Source organism: Thamnophis sirtalis, unplaced genomic scaffold (assembly GCF_051295495.1).
Source record: "Thamnophis sirtalis isolate CommonGarterSnake01/CBP01778 unplaced genomic scaffold, rThaSir2_p1.2 scaffold_2, whole genome shotgun sequence".
NCBI classification, from domain to species: Eukaryota; Metazoa; Chordata; class Lepidosauria; order Squamata; family Natricidae; genus Thamnophis; species Thamnophis sirtalis.
Genome location: NW_028261382.1, coordinates 69,086,505 through 69,104,579, shown reverse-complemented (window position 1 = coordinate 69,104,579; position 18,075 = coordinate 69,086,505). Strand labels below are relative to the sequence as shown.

Here is an 18,075-nt window from a genome sequence, read left to right as displayed (position 1 = left end):
TCGACCAAAGCCCTAGTGGAATTCTGGGATAGGGCGGCCACTGGGGCTTTGGATCGTGTTGTGCCTTTGCGGCCTCTGACCCGGTGTCGATCCCAGGTACCTCCCTGGTTTACCGAGGAGCTCCGGGAGATGAAACGCCAGAAAAGACGCCTAGAGAGTGGTTGGAGGGCCAGCCAGTCCGAATCTGATCGAACACTAGTAAGGATTCATATTAAATCCTACTTAGTGGTGATAAAAGCGGCAAAACGGCAACATTATTCCGCTCTAATCGCATCCGCAGATAACTGTCCAGCCGCCCTGTTTAGGGTGACCCGCTCCTTACTTAGCCAAGGAGCTGGGAAAGACCCCTTGCAGGGTAGGGCTGAAGAATTTGTTTAGTATCTACAGGATAAAATCGCTCAGATCCGGACGGGCCTGGACTCTGACTGGGTAAATTTGGGCGAGTCGAGAGGGATGAATCTTGTGGAGACCATCTGGGATGAGTTTGATCCTGTGACCCCCGAGGGCATGGACAGGATTATGGGGAGACTCAGTGCTGCCACTTGTGTGCTGGACCCGTGTCCCTCTTGGTTAGTCTCGGCTTCCCGGGAGGCGACTCGAGGCTGACTCCAGGCGATTACCAACGCTTCTTTGAGAGAGGGGTTCTTTCCCACTGCCTTGAAGGAGGCGGTGGTGAGGCCCCTCCTTAACAAGCCTTCCCTGGACCCAGTTTCTTTAGTCAACTATCGTCCAGTCTCCAACCTTTGCTTTGTAGCGAAGGTTGTTGAGAATGCGGTAGCACGTCAGCTTCTTCAGTCCCTGGATGAAGCTGTCTACCTGGATCCGTTTCAGTCAGGTTTCAGGCCCGGATACAGCACGGAGACGGCATTGGTCACGTTGGTCGATGATCTCTGGTGGGCCCGGGATAGGGGCTGTTACACCCCTTTAGGCGGCCTGCACTGGTTGTCTTCCGGGTGCGATTCAAGGTACTAATTATGACCTTTAAAGCGCTCCATGGCTTAGGCCCAGGGTACCTATGAAACCACCTACTGCCACCGGTTGCCTCCCATCGTCCAGTGCGATCCCACAGAGTTGGCCTTCTCAGGGTGCCGTCGGCCAGACAGTGTCGACTGGTGACCCCCAGGGGGAGAGCCTTCTCTGTTGGGAGCGCCTTCCCTCTGGAATGAGCTGCCCCCGGAGCTTCGTATAATCCCCGACCTCCGGTCCTTCCGACGCGCCCTGAAAAGTTGGCTTTTCCAGCAAGCCAGCCTGGCCTGAACAAAACAAATCAAAGTATTGATTATTGTTAATTTTAATTTTAATTCTTTTTTAAAAAATGTGTCATTGTTAATTTTAATTGGGTTTGGGGATATCCTATTTAATTTCTTTTTAACTTTTGTAGTATGTGTTTCTTTTAATGTTGTACACCGCCTTGAGTCCTTGGGAGAAGGGCGGCATATAAATCGAATAAACCTAAGATCTTGGCCTGACAGTGGAGACCCTGCAGAGGTATGGGTTCTCCGTAAACTTCCAGAAGAGCCACATGCGACCTTCTACCAGACTGTTGCATTTGGGAGTGATCATAGATTCCTCCTCCGGCATGGTGTTCCTGTCCCAGGATCACAGGGCTAGTCTAGTGAAGCTAGTCAACCAGTTGCAGAGAGAACGGCGTTTGCCCATAGTCACCTTGTCTCTGTTGTTGGGGAAGATGATTTCATGTATAGATCTTGTTCCGTGGGCAAGGCTTCATGCTAGAACTCTCCAGTGGTTCTTGCTCCCGTACCAAAGGAGCAAGTGCAGCCCCTCTTCCTTTCAGGTTCGAGGACCCCCCCCCCATGTGAGACTCTCCCTAAGGTGGTGGGTTTCCCCAGCACTAGCCAAAGGGTGTGTGTGTGTTCAGGGAGCCAGAAAGACTTACTATGAACATGGATGCGAGCCTTTATGGCTGGGGAGCATTGCTGGGGACACAGCTATCCCAGGGTCGCTGGTCCCCTCTGGATCTTACACATAACATAAACTGGCTGGAACTGCATGCGGCTCATCTGGCCCTTCGACACTTTCAGGCCCTTGTAGAGCAAAGACACATCCTACTTTTGACGGACAACATGGCCACGAAGGCACATGTAAACAGGCTAGGAGGGCAGAGCCCTCTGGGTGGAATCTCAGCACCAGAGCCATTGGGCAGAGAGGCACCTGTTGTCCATCAAGGCGGAGCACATATCCAGAGACGCCAATCACCAAGCGGACTGGCTAAGCAGGGCCACGGTGGACCAGACGGAGTGGTAGCTGGACCCGGAACTGTTCGAAGAGATTTGCAGGAGATTCGGACGGCCAGTGGTGGACCTCTTTGCATCCCCAGAAAACTCCCAGCTCCCCAGGTTTTTCACACGGTTTCCGACTCAGGGAGCGGAGGGGAGCAGTGCTTTATGCAGCAGGTGGCCCCGGGGTCTGCTTTACGCGTTTCTCCCACTTCCACTGATTCCAGGGCCGTTGGGGAAGATAGTGAAGGAAAGGGCGGAGGTAATCATGGTCACCCCGTACTGGCCACCCAGACCTTGGTTCGTGGACCTCTTAGGTCTGTCCATTGTCAAACCCTGGAGGATCCCACAGATCTCCCTCTGCCAGGGGGTCCTGGTCCATCCGGAGCCTCAATGGCTTCAGTTGACCGCCTGGTATTTGAGAGGGAGATCTTGAGAGAGGCAAGGTTCTCCTCGCGGGTGATACGAACCATCGTGACCTCCAGGCACCCAGCCACGACCAGGATTTACAACGCCACATGGTCCACTTTTTGTACTTGGTGCCGTAAGGCGCATGTGGATCCCAAACGTCCCTTACTCCCTATTTGTACCCCCTTCCCACCTTTGGTTGTTAGCCGCCCCGAGTCCCTCGGGAGTGGGGCGTCATACAAATTAAATAAACATTCCAACATTCCCTAATATCCTGGAATTCCTCCAGGATGGGCTGGAGAGGGGGTTGGCCCATAACATGCTTCGGAGACGAGTCTCGGCCCTGTCGACTGTCCTGGTCTTGGACAGCCGGGAGAGCCTGGGCTGTCATCCGGTGGTGAAGAGGTTTCTACGGGGGGCGGCTAACCTCCAGCCCCTGGTAGTTCACAGGTTCCCATCTTGGGATTTGTCCACGGTCCTCTTGGCCCTAGTGGATCCCCCCCTTTGAACCACTGAGGACCGTTTCCTTGCAGTTCCTTACCCTAAAGGTGGTCTTCTTAGTCGCCATCACGTCGGCTAGGAGAATCTCAGAGCTGAGTGCCCTCTCTGTCAGGGAGGACCTTTGTATTTTCCAGCCTAACCCGGTCGTGCTGAGGCTTGATCCCGCTTTTATCCCCAAGATAAATTCCTATTTTCATAGGGCCCAGAAGCTAATTCTCCTGGATTTCTGCCCTAACCCCGCTCACAGGAAAGAGAAATCATGGCACAAGCTGGATGTGCGGAGAGCTCTCTGTATTTACATAGAGAGAATGGCGCCCTCCAGGAAAACGGAGGCATTTTTTGTTTCTTTCCAGCCTTCTGCCATGGGGTCATGGGTGTCCCCCTCTACTATTGGGCGCTGGTTGCGGGCTTGTATTGCCTGGGCCTATGAGGTGAGAGGTAAGGTGGTACCACAGGGGATAACGGCGCATTTGATTAGGAGTGCGGCCACTATGGCCATGTGGAACACTCAGGCCCCAATTGGGGATATTTGTAGAGCTGTGACATGGGTTTCCCCTTCACCTTTTATTAAGCATTATAGATTGGATGCTTTTGCATCTGCAGAAGGCATCATTTGGTTGTCGGGTGCTGCAGGGAGTACATGCTCCCTCGGGTGCCACGGACCAGTGAGTTCCCACCCTAGGGACTGCCGCTTTGGTATGTCCCATTCCTGGACCCTCCTGCACCATCAGCTGGAGAAGGAACATTGGTCCTACTTGAACGTTCTTCTCAGCGTGGCGCAGGACGATCCAGGTCCCACCCTAATTTGTTGTTTTGTTAGGTTCATGTCCCCAGGGGCTATTAATGCTCCGGTCAGGGCCTGCTCTTCTTTTGTTTCTCTAGTTGGAGCTGCGCCTCGTTGGAATTGGATATCAGCAGGGGAAGCGGGAGGCGTGGCTTCAATTCTGACTCAGTCTCTTGGGCAAATAAGGATTGAACAACCCATTCCTGGACCATCCTGCGCCATACTGAGAAGAACGTTCAGGTAGGACCAACGTTCCTTTTCTGACAGAACATCCAACCAATGGAACAGAAGTTGCCTTCAGAAGTTGTGGGAGCTTCATCCCTGGAGGCTTTCAAGAAGAGATTCAACTGCCATTTGTCAGAAATGGTGTAGGATCTCCTGCTTGGGCAGGGGGTTAGACAATATGACTTACAAAGTCCCTTCCAATTCTGTAAATCTGTTAAAGGGGTATGTCAGGAAGTATAAGAATTGGTCCTGCTGACACCTGACAACCAGACAGTCGCTGCAATGCTTCAGCTTTTGGAGAATCTCTGAAGCCTGGACGGACCCTTCTAGTAGGCCTGACAGCCCTGTGAAGGTCTTGGTTCACAATCAGTGGCAACTGGATTAGGAAGTGGTTAAACGACAACCAATGTCTCCATGTGACATCTCTGTATCCCGATCACTATTGCTCAGAGCAACAATGAGATCTAGTATGTGTTTTCCTGCATCTGGTGAGCCAGAGATTAATGAGGAGAAGCCTTGGAGGCCATCAACTTCCTGCCTTTTCCTGATGAATTCCCTCATCAACTCTGAGATCAGATCAGAAAAGGAACCAGCTGGGCAGCAGGATGGCTGCCCCTCCCCAGATGGACATTATGCTGGACTCGCAGAAAGACTTTGAACAGATTTGTTGCAACCATTATCTTAAGTAGCTCAGAATGCAGCTACTTGTGGGACCACCTTTTTCCAACTGTCTTTGCCCATTCCATAAGATCCAAGGTGATTGATATGCTTTGGATCCCATCTATCAAGCAGTGATATTTATAGGTCCCAGAAGACAGGCCTTCTCTGTCCCCATGTCTACCCTCCCAAGGCCCATAGAGCCTGATCTTGCTGCTCTCTAAGAGGACCTGGCTTTTCCCACCAGTGGGGGTTAGGACATTGTGTGCATCTGCCACAAGTTTCCATTAACAGGTCTCATTCCTTCCCATCTGGCACAACGCCCTGTCAAGACCCATTGGAGCTGGCCGTGAAGAAATGAGGAGAAGCACGGCTAAAACTTGCCACCTACTCCCAATAGCTGAAACCAGCTAATAGGACCCTCTGCCCAGTGGTACTGAAAACCGTTGAAAGGTGAAGGTTCACAAGATGGATGCGCCACCGCCATGCCAGCTCCACCATTGTTCATCAACAAACACAACCAGTGCCTTCTCTGCACTGAACCACAGCTTGAAGCCCAACTGAAGCAGGACTGTCTGATCCACTTTCTTCAGGGTCTTCAGGAGCTGCAGTCTAAGCACCCTCTCCCTAAAGGGGAGGGCGGAGTCTAGCGAGATCCCATCCTCTGAAGAAGGGGAACTAGCATAGCCCCTTCAGGGCAGGGAGAGCCTCATTCTGCAGAGAATCGGACAGCCCTGCACAGTTTCCATTCCCTCCTCTTTTTCCTCCAGAGCTTCTGCTGGCTGCCATTTCTTCCTTGTTAAAATTGTTCTCCTTTCCCCCTCTTGGCCTTTGCTAACCGTAACCCTAACCCATTTGCACCCCTTACTGTGGCTATGTGTGCCTGTACTGTGGCTACATATTTGTTAAAGCATCCTACTTTCCTGAACACCCAAATGAGATCTTTGCTTACTTTAACCGTACGTTCCTTAACCTAAACATTTGTTTCTGTTCTAGGTGCGGGTTCTGCAAAAAGAGCTTTTAGCCTCCACCACAGAAGACACCCATCCTTATAAAGAGGAGCTGGAGACCGCCCTGGAGCAGTGTTTTTATTGCCTGTACGGCTTCCCAAGCAAAAAGAGCAAAGCCCGGTACTTGGAAGAGCATTCTACCCAGCAGGTGAGGTTGTCTGGTGCTCAGGAGCAGAGAAGCCTCTTGGCCAAGGATCCCTCCAGCATCGTCCTCTTTCTGACAGTGGCCAGCCACAGTTTCTAGGACACCTGCCTGATGCCCATCATTTTTTCCTAAATTGTGTCTCAAAATGTAACCAAAAAGGTTTAATCACAAATAGTGAAAAAAAAGCTAAAGATATTGTCAATAAAAGTAAACTTAGAGCAGCTCTGTCTGTTCAGGACGTTGAAAGGTCATTGCACAGCAGTTCCTCAGAATCCTACAAGGTAAGAAATCGTACAGGTTGTGAAATCCAACCGTCAACCTGGTGCTCAGTGCAGGAACCGGTGGTGGGTTGCAAAAATTTTTAGAACCTCTTCTGTAGGTGTGGCCTGCTTTGTGGGAGTGGCTTGCTAGCCATGTGACTGGGTGGGAGTGGCCAACTTGTAAAATGTGGTGAAACTCATTTAACAATGCTCTTGCTTAGCAACCAAAATATTGGCTTAGAAACTCTGGCATTTGAAGCACACAAGTCTTAAAGCTGTCAAGTTACAAGACCCTTGCACCCCTAACCCTTTAGAAAAAAACCCAGGGGTGTTCAAACTTGACAGCTTTAAGACTTGTGGACTTCAACTCCCAGAATTCCTCCTCTCGCTCTCCATCTTGATGATGTCCGGACGGGCGGGGGGAGGGAGCTGGAACCAGTTCTAAATGGCACTGTAGATTTGTGGAACCTCTTCTATAGAAGAGGTTAGAACTGGTAGGAACCCACCCCTGGCAGGAACCCAAAGTGATCTATTCTCAACAGATGCTTGTCCAGGCTTTGCTGAAACTAATGGAAGGAGGAGGAGCCTCTTGGGTAATTCTCACTTCATGCATTGGTTTGATCAATGCATATTTAAATTTTCTTTTTTTCCAAGGTGGAATTGATCTGGGAAGATTCCCTATTCATGTTTGAATATTTTAAGCCCAAGACCCTTCCTGAATTTGACAGCTATAAAACCAGTACAGTCTCTGCTGACCTAGCCAACCTTCTGAAGAAGATGGCCACGATTGTCCCTCAAACAGATAAGCCTATGCTGAGATTGGAAGAAGTGTCGAGTTACATTGAAGGGACCTTGAGCAAGGTACTAATTATTTTGCTTCTGGGAATGCGTCATAGGAGTTACAAGTGCTTTATTTTCGGACTTCAGAAGAGAGCTGGCTGGGGCTATTGCATGAGAAAGACAGGAAACCTTTGGGTGCAGAGAGAAACGGCTCTCATTTTCGAGCACTTATGGTAAGCAGGTCCTACAAAGAATGAGATTAAACGCTGATCACTGCTGGTCCTGCTGGGTTCGTGAAATGTCTACAAGTTGACAGAGGCTCAGAAAGCACCAATTAAACTCTGAGCTCAGAGATTCTCTTCTGTTGGGTCCAACTCAGTCTAAGCATCTTAGTTCAAAAACTCCATAGTCCCGCCAACATTGCCCCACTATCCATCCAATTTTACAGCTTCTTCTGAGATTCAGTTGGATTCCACTTTCCAACTTCTGTTATCTGTTGTCCCATGTCCTGCATTCTGACTTTCTTCTATGAAATGCAGTTCAGGGTGTTTGAAAGTATGTTAACTTATTGTCATCTCAGCTGCCTTTTCTCAAGACTAAATATACCCAGTTCAATGAATTTCTTTTGGTTTTCTATCTTCAGATCGTTGTTGCTTCTATTCTTTGTACATATTTCAATTTCATAGAATTATAGGATGTAAGAATTGGAAGGGATCTTTATTCAATCCAGCCCCTTGCCCAAGAAAGGAATCCACTATAATATTATCCCTGGCATTCAGCTTTTGCTTAAGGGGTCTTCCATCATCTGAGGAAGTCTATTCCATTGTTAAACATCTTACCATTCAAAATCTGCCTCTTTATAATTTACCCCCCTTGTTTAGCCATCTGTTTTATTCTGTGCAACCATTTTCAACAAATTGATTAAAAATGGTTGAGGTCATGTTAGTGCCTTACCTGATGGCTTCCCAGGCACTAGCCTAAAACAGCTTTCCTGGAGACCATTTTGGAAATGCCATTCCTATTTCTACAGTGCAATGTTTAATGCAATGTTGTCTTGGATTTAGTATGATTTTATTGGGGTAAACTTCCAAGAGCTCATGAAGATTATACAAGAGTATAAAGACAGAAATGCCCACTGATGCACTGGAGGTGTCAGCCAACGCTTAGACAACAGTTGCCTGTTTATTTTATCTTCTTTTGGCCCTTTCGGGACCTCCAGATACCTTTTGTGAATATCTTTGCCTTTGATAGTCTCCTGAAGGCCAGCCTGGAAGCTAGGAGGGTTTCCCCAACTGCTCAGCAGTCCGGACAGCCCTTCCCACCAAGCCAAAGTTTCCCCAATCCCTGAACCAAAACAGATGTGGTCTTTCTCTATGTTGCCAGGTGCCATCCCTCCCGGAGGGTGCCGACTTCTCTCCTCCAGTGGTGACCGAGCTATACTACCTCCTGGCTGACTACCACTTCAAGAATAAGGAACAGTCCAAGGCCATCAAGTTCTACATGCATGACATCTGCATCTGCCCAAACAGGTCAGGCTGGTCGTCTGCTCAGAGGGGAGCCTTTGCCTGATTGCAGGATAGTGTCTGCATTGCCTTCCTTTGGCCCTGCTCACGGTCTACGTTCCATGGGCACCTGGGCCTCCAGAAAATGGCTGCTGCAGCTGTTGTTGATCCTGGCAGCAGCTTCTCTCCTGGGCAAAGCCCTTCAGTGGGAAGCAGGTGATGCCGATGCCTTAGCCGGGAAGAAGGTTGCCTCCCCTCCCCCTCCATCGTGGAGAGAGGCATCTCCTCTTTGATCTGTTTTGCCCTTGATGTGAAAGGAGCATGAAAACACCTGATATGAGCACAGATCAAAACATGGATGGATGTTGACTGTGTTATTTTTACATCTGTTACACTATTTTGATATTTGATACAATACATATCTTCCAAAATCAACCCCATTGTTATATTTTGTCATGGAAACCATGGAAGATTTTCATGGTTCAAAAGATTACTAGAGCCAACAGAGGATATTAAATTCATAAAAGAAAAAATAAGAAAGTGAACCAGGAAGAGCATTCGTGTAGGACTCTGGTTTGGGATTGATTTCTAGAACTGTAGCCTTGAGAAGTTCTTTCAACTGCCTGAAAATGCTCCCAGAGCAGCTTTTAACTAGAAAGCTGATGATACCAGATGCTTTAATTTGGATCCTGGACTGAGCAGAAGGTTGGGTGTAAATTGCCTCCTTCAGCTCTTTGATTCTACACAATGTTGTGTAGTAGTGTTGTGTAGCAGTGGAGTTGTGACCTTGGACTGAGGGGTAGTGAGATCTTACCCCTGTCATGGTCAGACCACTACCTACTGAGGCTTGACTTTCGGAGACCAAACCCCCATTGTAGGGAGGAGGAACCGACCAGGTGGTTCCACCCCAGGCGACTTATGGACCCGTCGGGCTTCCAGACGGAGCTTGGGGTTATTCCTGATACTCTCGCCCGCAGTCCGGTGGAGACTCTGGTTGCTGCCTGGAATTCAGCAGCGACAGAGGCTCTTAACCGGATTGCGCCTTTACGGCCGATCCGAGGCAGTGGATCCAGGAGGGCCCCTTGGTTTACTGAGGAACTCCGGGAGATGAAGCGCTGAAAGAGACGCCTAGAGCATCGATGGAGATCCAGTAAGTCCGAGTCAGACCGAGCACTTTTAACAACCAGCGTCAGAGTTTACATCCGGGCAATTAGGACGACAAAAAGAACATACATTGCCTCTCTGATTGCTTCCGCTGAGTCGCGCCCAGCCGCCTTGTTCAGGATAACCCGTTCCCTCCTAAATAGGTGGGATACGAGCGATCCTTTGCAAGGCAGAGCTGAGGACTACGTCCAATTCCTCGCGGATAAAGTTGCTTGGCTTCGGGCGGACCTGGACTCCAATCCCGCAGAACCAGCTGAGGCACCAAGGGATAATCTGATAGGACATCACTGGATTGATTTTCAGGCTGTTACCCCTGAGGACGTGGGCAAGGCCATGAGAGCTGTAAGTGCCTCCACATGTGTACTGGACCCGTTCCCCTCCTGGCTGGTTGTTAACAGCAGGGAGGTGACGCGGGGCTGGATCCAGGCGGTTGTTGCCGCCTCCCTTCGGGAGGGGGTCTTTCCCCCCGCATTAAAGGCGGCGGTGGTGAGACCCCTCCTGAAGAAACCATCTTTGGATCCAGCCGTCTTAAACAACTATCGTCCAGTCTACAACCTCCCCTTTGTGGGGAAGGTTGTTGAGAAGGTGGTGGCCTTTCAGCTCCAGCGGTCCTTGGAGGAAACCAGTTATCTAGATCCCTTCCAGTTGGGTTTCAGGCCTGGCTACAGCACGGAAACCGCTTTGGTCGCATTGATTGATGATCTCTGGAGAGCCAGGGATGGAGGTCATGCCTCCATCCTAGTACTCCTTGACCTCTCTGCGGCTTTCGATACCATCGACCATGGTATCCTTCTGCGACGACTGCGGGAGGTGGGGGTGGGAGGCACTGTCTTACGGTGGTTCTCCTCTTACCTCTCGGACAGGTCGCAGTCGGTGTTGGTCGGAGGGCAGAGATCGACCCCTAGGCCCCTAACGTGTGGGGTGCCGCAGGGTTCGGTCCTGTCCCCCCTCCTCTTTAATATCTACATGAAACCGCTGGGCGAGATCATTCGACGGCACGGGATAAAATACCACCAGTATGCGGACGATACACAGCTGTATCTGTCCGCCCCGTGCCAACTCAATGAAGCGATGGACGTGATGTGCCAGGGCCTCGAGGCTGTTAGGGACTGGATGGGGGTTAACAAGCTTGTACTCAATCCAGATAAGACCGAGTGGCTGCTGTGCTTCCCTCCTACTAATTGGCCAAGTGTTCCACCTCTCAGGCTGGGGGGTCAAACAGGATACCCCTCAGATAGGGTCCGCAACTTGGGAGTCCTCCTGGACCCACAGCTGACTTTTGAACACCATTTGTCATCTGTGACCAGGGGGGCATTTGCCCAGGTCCGCCTGGTGCACCACTTGCGTCCCTACCTGAACCGGGAGGCTCTCACAACAGTCACTTGTGCCCTTGTGACCTCTAGACTGGAGTACTGCAACGTGCTCTACATGGGGCTGCCCTTGAAGAGTATTCGGCGACTTCAGCTTGTCCAGAATGCAGCCGCGCGAGCGATCGTGGGTGCGCCTCGGTTCACCCACGTAACACCTATCCTCCGCAAGCTGCACTGGCTGCCTGTTGATCTCCGGGTACGCTTCAAGGTGCTAGTTGTCACCTACAAAGCCCTTCATGGTATTGGATCTGGGTACTTGAGAGACTGCCTACTGCCAATTACCTCCACTAGACCAATTAGATCCCACAGACTAGGCCTCCTCCGAATTCCATCAGCTGGCCAGTGTCGACTGGCGACTACCCGGAGGAGGGCCTTCTCTGTGGCTGCTCCGACCCTCTGGAACGAACTCCCCGTGGAGATTCGTACCCTCACCACCCTCCAGGCCTTCCGCATAGCCCTTAAAACCTGGCTGTTCCGACAGGCCTGGGGCTAAAGACTCGCTGCCCCACTTCGAATGGTATGACTGTTGTGCTTTTTTAATTATGCATGGTTTTTATGTTTTTTGTAACTTTGTTTGTTTTTCCCCTCCCTTTGAGTTGTGAGCCGCCCTGAGTCCCTTTCAGGGAAAAGGGCGGCATACAAATAAATTGAAATGAAATGAAATGAAATGAAATGGTTTTGTTTATAAAATTAGTAATTCAGTTGGATCTCCCTTTATTTTTAGCTTCACAACAACCTTCTCAGGTTGATTGGACACTGAAACAAAACAGTTTGTATTCCCTTTGCTGACAGAGAGCTTAAAATAGGCATAAGTTTAAATTCTCAAAGGCTTAGTTCTCATAGGAAAATAGATATTATTAGTGGGGCATTGCAGCTAAAAAGGATTTGGACAGCAAACAGCTAGTAAAAATGGGCTGCTGGCTTTAATGAAGGACAAGGAAGGGCTGGCAAAGCTGTGTTAAATTGGACTGTGTTTGCAGTGCTGAAGAGAATCGTTTGGCTCTATCTGAAGACAGAAGAGGAGTAACAACACTAAAGGACAATTGCAGACCAGCATGCAGGGCACATAGAGAGTTCCAGGTCTTCTGCTAGAAGAAAGGTAGCAGACCACAGTTGTTAGCCAAACTGAAGAGAGAACTACCATTAATCTGTGTGACACACACACACACATACACAACCTTTAAAATGTGTAAGGTTTAAAAAAATAGACTGGTTCACACACAGATTAAGTTTGTATCATAATCCTGACATCTATATACATGCTTAGGATTGCTCTGGGGCCAGAGGGGGAAAATAGTTTAAAAGTTAGCAATAGCAGGTTGCCTTGCCAACAGAGAAGGAAGAGATGCTCTCTACTATGGAAGGTCAGGCAATTAGCCAACTAATTGTATACTGCATTTACAAAGCTTCGCTGAAAAAGCAGTACTTCTGCTAGATGTTATCAGAAGTTAGAATAAATCCCCAAGGCTCTTTGACTCCTCATTTGGTCAAGATCCCCGAGTCTATATACCCGCCCACTGACAGTTCCCTTGAGTAGACTAGGTTGAAAAGCCAAGTGCCTTGCGGGATCTCAGTGGTCGGCCCTCCTGGGTTCTTGCAAATGCAAAGTGGGACTGTGGCTGTGTGTTCTCTTTCAGGTTTGACTCATGGGCAGGCATGGCCCTGGCCCGGGCCAGCCGCATTCAGGATAAGCTGAACTCCAATGAACTGAAGAGCGACAGCCTCATCTGGAAGCAATCCACCCCAGTGTTGAGCTGCTTCAAACGAGCCCTTGAGATCGATGGCTCCAACCTCTCTCTCTGGATAGAGTATGGCACCATTTCCTACGCTCTGCACTCGTTTGCCTCCCGGCAGCTGAAGCAGTGGAAACCAGAGCTGCCCTCGGAGGTGGTGCAGCAGGTGTGGACAGCTGTCATGGCACGAGGGGCTCGCCACCCTGCTTATGATTCATTGCTGAGCCAGCTTTCTCTTTCAGATGGAAGAGCGACGCAATGGCATGTTGGAAACGGCCAAGCACTGCTTCACGTCAGCTTCCCGCTGCGAGGGTGACGGAGACGAAGAGGAGTGGCTGATCCATTACATGCTGGGGAAGATTGCGGAGAAGCAGAAGCAGCCCCCGGGGGTCTATCTCTTTCACTACAAGCAGGCGGGTCACTTCTTGCACGAAGAGGCAGCACGGTACCCCAAGAAGATACACTATCATAACCCCCCAGAGCTTGCCATGGAGGCCCTGGAGGTAAGGCAAGACCCAGACCCACCAGTCACACAGCTGACCCCTAGGTGATCCCTAGGTAGCAGCTGGGCCAGAGCCGCCTTCACATCAAGGTGAAGCCTCCAGCTGCTCTTCCTCTTTGGCCTTCAGTTGATCAGGGCCTTGCAAGTTGCATCAGCCTGATGGAGGATGCTGACCAAGTTTGAGCCTCTCTTCCCCTGGGGCTACAGCAGACAAGGGTCTTGATGTCTATCCTGGACTGTGTCATCTTCAGAAAACTCTAGAACCTGGGATTTTGAGAAAGGCTGTGTTCCTGTGCATCTCCCCAATCCGGTTCCTACTTCCAGCCCCTTCTAGTCCTAACTGGGGGTGAGGGAGATGGAAGAGGAGCCTGTCTGCCATTCCTTTAATTTAATGCCGAGCCCCTTTGGCTGGATGATTTTTTAATACGTAATTCAAAGGGACAGACATACCCAATACTCCTCCCTTCTCCTATTTTGGTCATGACAAGCACCACCTACTTTGGCTGAGTGAGCATGATTGGCCAAAAGTCACCCAGCCAGCTTTCATGCCAAAGGAGAGGATGGAATCCTGTTTGGTAGATGCACTCCAACACTCTAAAAGTGCCCCCAAAGGGAGTGAACTGGTGAGACTCAGCCACTTTGGGAAGAAGGTACAGGTGCCATTCTCAAAATCATCTGACTAATGTAATACAAGTAGTCCTCGCTTAACGACCATTTGTTCAAAGGTCATTCAAAGCTATAGCAGGGCTTAACACTTGAGCCTGAAGTTATATCAGCCTCCCACGATCATGTGATCAAATCAGGCCACCTGCACTACAACCCCTGAGGCACTTCAATTCCCTCCCCCTATCTTTCCCCTCTCCCTCCATCTCAGCCTTTTTGGCCATCCTCTGCAACAGGGCATGGGTGGCACAGTGGTTAGAATGCAGTACTGCAGGCTGCCTGCAGTCGGCAGTTTGATTCTCATCGGCTCCAGGTTGACTCAGCCTTCCAGACTTCTGAGGTCAATAAAATGATGACCGAGATTGTTGGGGGCAAGAGGCTGACTCTGTAAACCGCTTAGAAAGGGCTGTTAAGCGCTATGTAAGTGCTATTGCTATGATGCTGAAGTAGAAGTCACAGCTTCCGCAACCTCAGCCAGCCACACCATCCCTGGGCCTGTTACAGTCCCAGCACCACCACCTCAGGCCCTATGCCGTAAGCAGCCACCCCAGCAAAAAGGCCAGCTACGTATACACTCAGGCCTGCCCTGCCCTGCCCTCTGCAGACCTTGCTTCACCCAGTTGACCTTCACCATCTTCCTCCTGTTGCCAATGAGTTGTGCCCAGCCTGGCCTCAGGCAAGGCAGCTGCTGGTCATGCTCATGCCATTTTCTAAATGGGATGGGTTGGGATAGTGTGATTAGACATACAAGTAATTTGTTTCCAGTGCAGAAGCTGTCAGTGTACAGTACATTGCAAAACAACAGAGTAATAATACTTGTAATAATGATACCAGTAAGGGGGTAGAAGAGAAGATGAGAGGGATAATAATAATAATGCTACAATCATACAACATGGGTAAGTACATAACATAAGACAGCACTGTCTGGAGAACAGCACTGTGGGAATTAGGTGTTCAGCAGAGTGATGGCACAAGGAAAAAGTTCCTTGTATATGTTTTAGAATGCAATGCAGTGGTGCAGTGGTAGTGGTGTCCCAAAGGGAGGACTGGAAGCAGGTTATGTCCAAGATGTGAGGGGTATGTAAATACTTTCTCAGCCCACCTCCTGACTTTCACAATATAAAAGTCCTCAACAGAAGGCAGATTGGTTGCAGTTGTTCTTTTTGCAGTCCTAAATATGGTATCAGTTGGTCTGTACCTGTCCTGTTTGATTGCTGTGCCAAACCAGACAGTTATTGCAGTACAAAATGACAGCCTCAATAATTCCTCTGTAGAATTGTATCAGCAGATCCTTGGGATGTCTGAGCTTTCTGAGCAGGAAGAACATTCTTTGTTGTGCCTTTTACTGATAGTGTCCATTTCAAATCCTGGGAGATTATAGAACCCAGAAACTTGAAGAATTCTACTGTTCATACTGTGCTATCGAATATTGTAAAAGGTGATAGAATAGAAGGGCTACTCATCTCTACAGTTTGAAGAACAGCAGGCACAGCCTTGTTGCGATACTCGCGAAGGGCTCAAGCTCTGAAGCATCATGAGAAGGTGTGCAGCATTTGAAGAGCAGCACAAGAGGCCTTGAGAGAAGGCCTAACACGGGCCAGGGCGGCATGTCTCATCTGCAACGGGACATCTTTTCTGTCTGTTGTGGTCTTGACATATGTTTCTCCCCTCATCACTGGGGTGATGAGATTTTCTGTATCTTCCTCAATACAATCATCCTTCCCCTCTAGTATGAAGATCCCCCCACCCCGCCAAACACTGAGAATATCCCTTCCCCAACTGAGAGGAAGAGGAAAGAAGCTGCTTTGAGCTGAATAAAAATCAAAATCCATCTGAAGTCTGGTGGCCTCCTTGGCTACCTTGCAGGCAGGTACCTCTGCACAGGGTGGCCGGTTGTTTGTTTGAGACTTTATGCATTGGCTTTATTAGACTGCCTCTTCAAGAGCAATAAGAACTCAACTGCCATGCTGGGCACCACAAAAGGCATGAAAGGCCTCTTTGTCCAGCAACTTGAAGGGCTTCAACTGCCCTGCATGGTCCTACCAGATGGGCATTGCCAAAAAGGCTTATTCCGGATTCCTTTAGGGTGGATCTGGCTTGCCTTGCTTTTCATTCTCTCTTGTTTATGGATTTTGTAAGATGGCTGGATTCAAAGGAGGAACTTTTGCCACAGTGAGTTTCTTTCCGGTAGGTCTACTTTCGGCTCCACGCATCAATCCTAAAACTGGTGGGAAAACCTGACTCTGGAGCAGATGCTGAGCTGCTGGTGACTTTTATGAAGGAAGCTGCTGAGGGCTCCTTTGCCAGGGGAGAGGAAAAAAACACTCCCAAGCTCTCTGAAAAGTGAGTCCCTTTTTTTGCTGGCTTCAGCCCCCAGGGAGGGAAATGGGCTCAGCTTTCTGGGGCGAGGTAGCAGTGATGGTGCTGAAAGCAAACTTTTGCAGACATATGGCATTTGGACATTCTGACATTTTGAATTGCCCAGTTTATACTTTATACTCGGAGAGGATGGGCACTAAATGAAAAGCTCTGCTGAACTCTTCCCAGGCTTCTGGACAGCTGGCTTGACACAAGAAGAACCATCCTCTGTATCAGTAAAAGCCTCTCCGGAATTTGCTTTGCAGAGCCATCTCCAAGAGACACATGCTGGGGGTCCCCAAATGAGGATCCAGGCAGCGTGTCTGAGGCAGGGAATCATGGGAGGGAAGGGTGGAGGGCCTACCCAGTTGCCCGCTCCAAGTGCTGGAGACCTGGGGTGTGTGGGGCAGAGCTGGGAGAGCAGGAGCAGCTCTTCTTCAGCTGTAAAAATCATGGTGGGGAGGTGGGGTAGGTTGTGGCTGATCACTTTTGAAGCCTTGCTGGGTCAGAGATTCCTATTGGGACCTCATGAAAATTCCTCACTGACAACAGGACGTGTTTCTCTGAGTGCTGGAGATCCTCACTAAGGGGCTAAGGCTAAGAAAACAGGGTTCTGCCTATCCCTGGCTATTTTACTCCCCCAAAGACAAAAAAATTTCAAATGCAACATTCCTGTTTTGTTTTGTTTTTAACATTTTAAGGTGTATTTTGAGCAGAAAGTTGATTTTGCTTTCTCACCCTGTTGTCACCTGGTAACACAAGGGGCTGTTCAGGAGTCTTACAGAAATGCCTTGTGCTCTGTCCTCTGCACAGCTGGGCAAACAGTGCTAAGCAGCAGCTGCCATCCTTATGCCCCTTTTCCAGTCTGAGTAAATCAGGCTTTAGGTGATCCAGAAACTGGCAGAGTTTTGCTACTTTTATCAACGACAATCATCTCAGGGTCCATTTTTGGTGCCAGATCTCCACCACGTAGGAAAACAGAAAGGTCCTTTTCCATTCTTTTCAGACCAACTATTAAAATGGATGGTGGTGGTCCTTGAGAATTTAGAATTGGAAAATATAAAAATAACTTGCATAAAAACAAACATGGATTAATTTACATCTCCAGAGGAAAGGCTCCAAAAGTAACTCAGCAGAACATAAATTACATATCACCAAAATAAACCAGACTGATTGTAATAAGTCAGTCCAAAAATAACTGATGTAATTTTCAGCATGATTTATTAGGGTTGCAGTCTTTCAATATAGGTAGTCCTTGACTTAACAATTGTTCATTTATGGGCCATTTGAACTTATAACAGCACCGAAAAAAGTGAGCTATTACCATTTTTCACACTTACGACCATTGCAGCATCCTCATATTCAACATTCGGATGCTTGGCAACCGGCATGTATTTATGATGGTTGCCAGGTGTCAGGTTCACATGATCACCTTTGGGGCATTCTGACAAGCAAAGTCAATGGGGAAGCAAGGTTCACTTAACAACCGTGTCAGGGAATTACATAACCAGTGTCCAAATAAAGTCATAGTCCCTGACATGAACTTATAGTTTTATATAAATATATTTACATCAAACAAGATGGTCGGGCAAACAAGAGCATTGTCAAGTAAATCAACACAGCAGGAACATCAGGAGGTGAGCACACAGGAAAAAAGGCGGGGGTGAAGGGAAACTCCCCCTCCACACCCACAGCAACCAATCACAGCACACATTGCCTCATGGAGGAGTGAGCAATCCACACCCAGTTCACCACAACTGCATCTTCTGCCTCACT

General features: G+C 49.1%; 1 protein-coding gene across 6 annotated transcripts in view; it reads left to right on the top strand.

Moving 5' to 3' along the window:
- Positions 1-18,075, top strand: part of CABIN1 (calcineurin binding protein 1) — a 130,864-nt gene that overhangs the window by 72,228 nt on the left and 40,561 nt on the right. For all 6 annotated transcript variants that reach the window (XM_087705947.1, XM_087705946.1, XM_087705945.1 and 3 more), the window contains 6 exons: positions 5,809-5,970; positions 6,882-7,088; positions 8,391-8,536; positions 12,681-12,942; positions 13,019-13,279; positions 16,133-16,284. In XM_087705947.1, the coding sequence (XP_087562073.1) occupies positions 5,809-5,970; positions 6,882-7,088; positions 8,391-8,536; positions 12,681-12,942; positions 13,019-13,279; positions 16,133-16,284 (1,190 nt within the window). The remainder of the gene's footprint in view (positions 1-5,808; positions 5,971-6,881; positions 7,089-8,390; positions 8,537-12,680; positions 12,943-13,018; positions 13,280-16,132; positions 16,285-18,075) is intronic.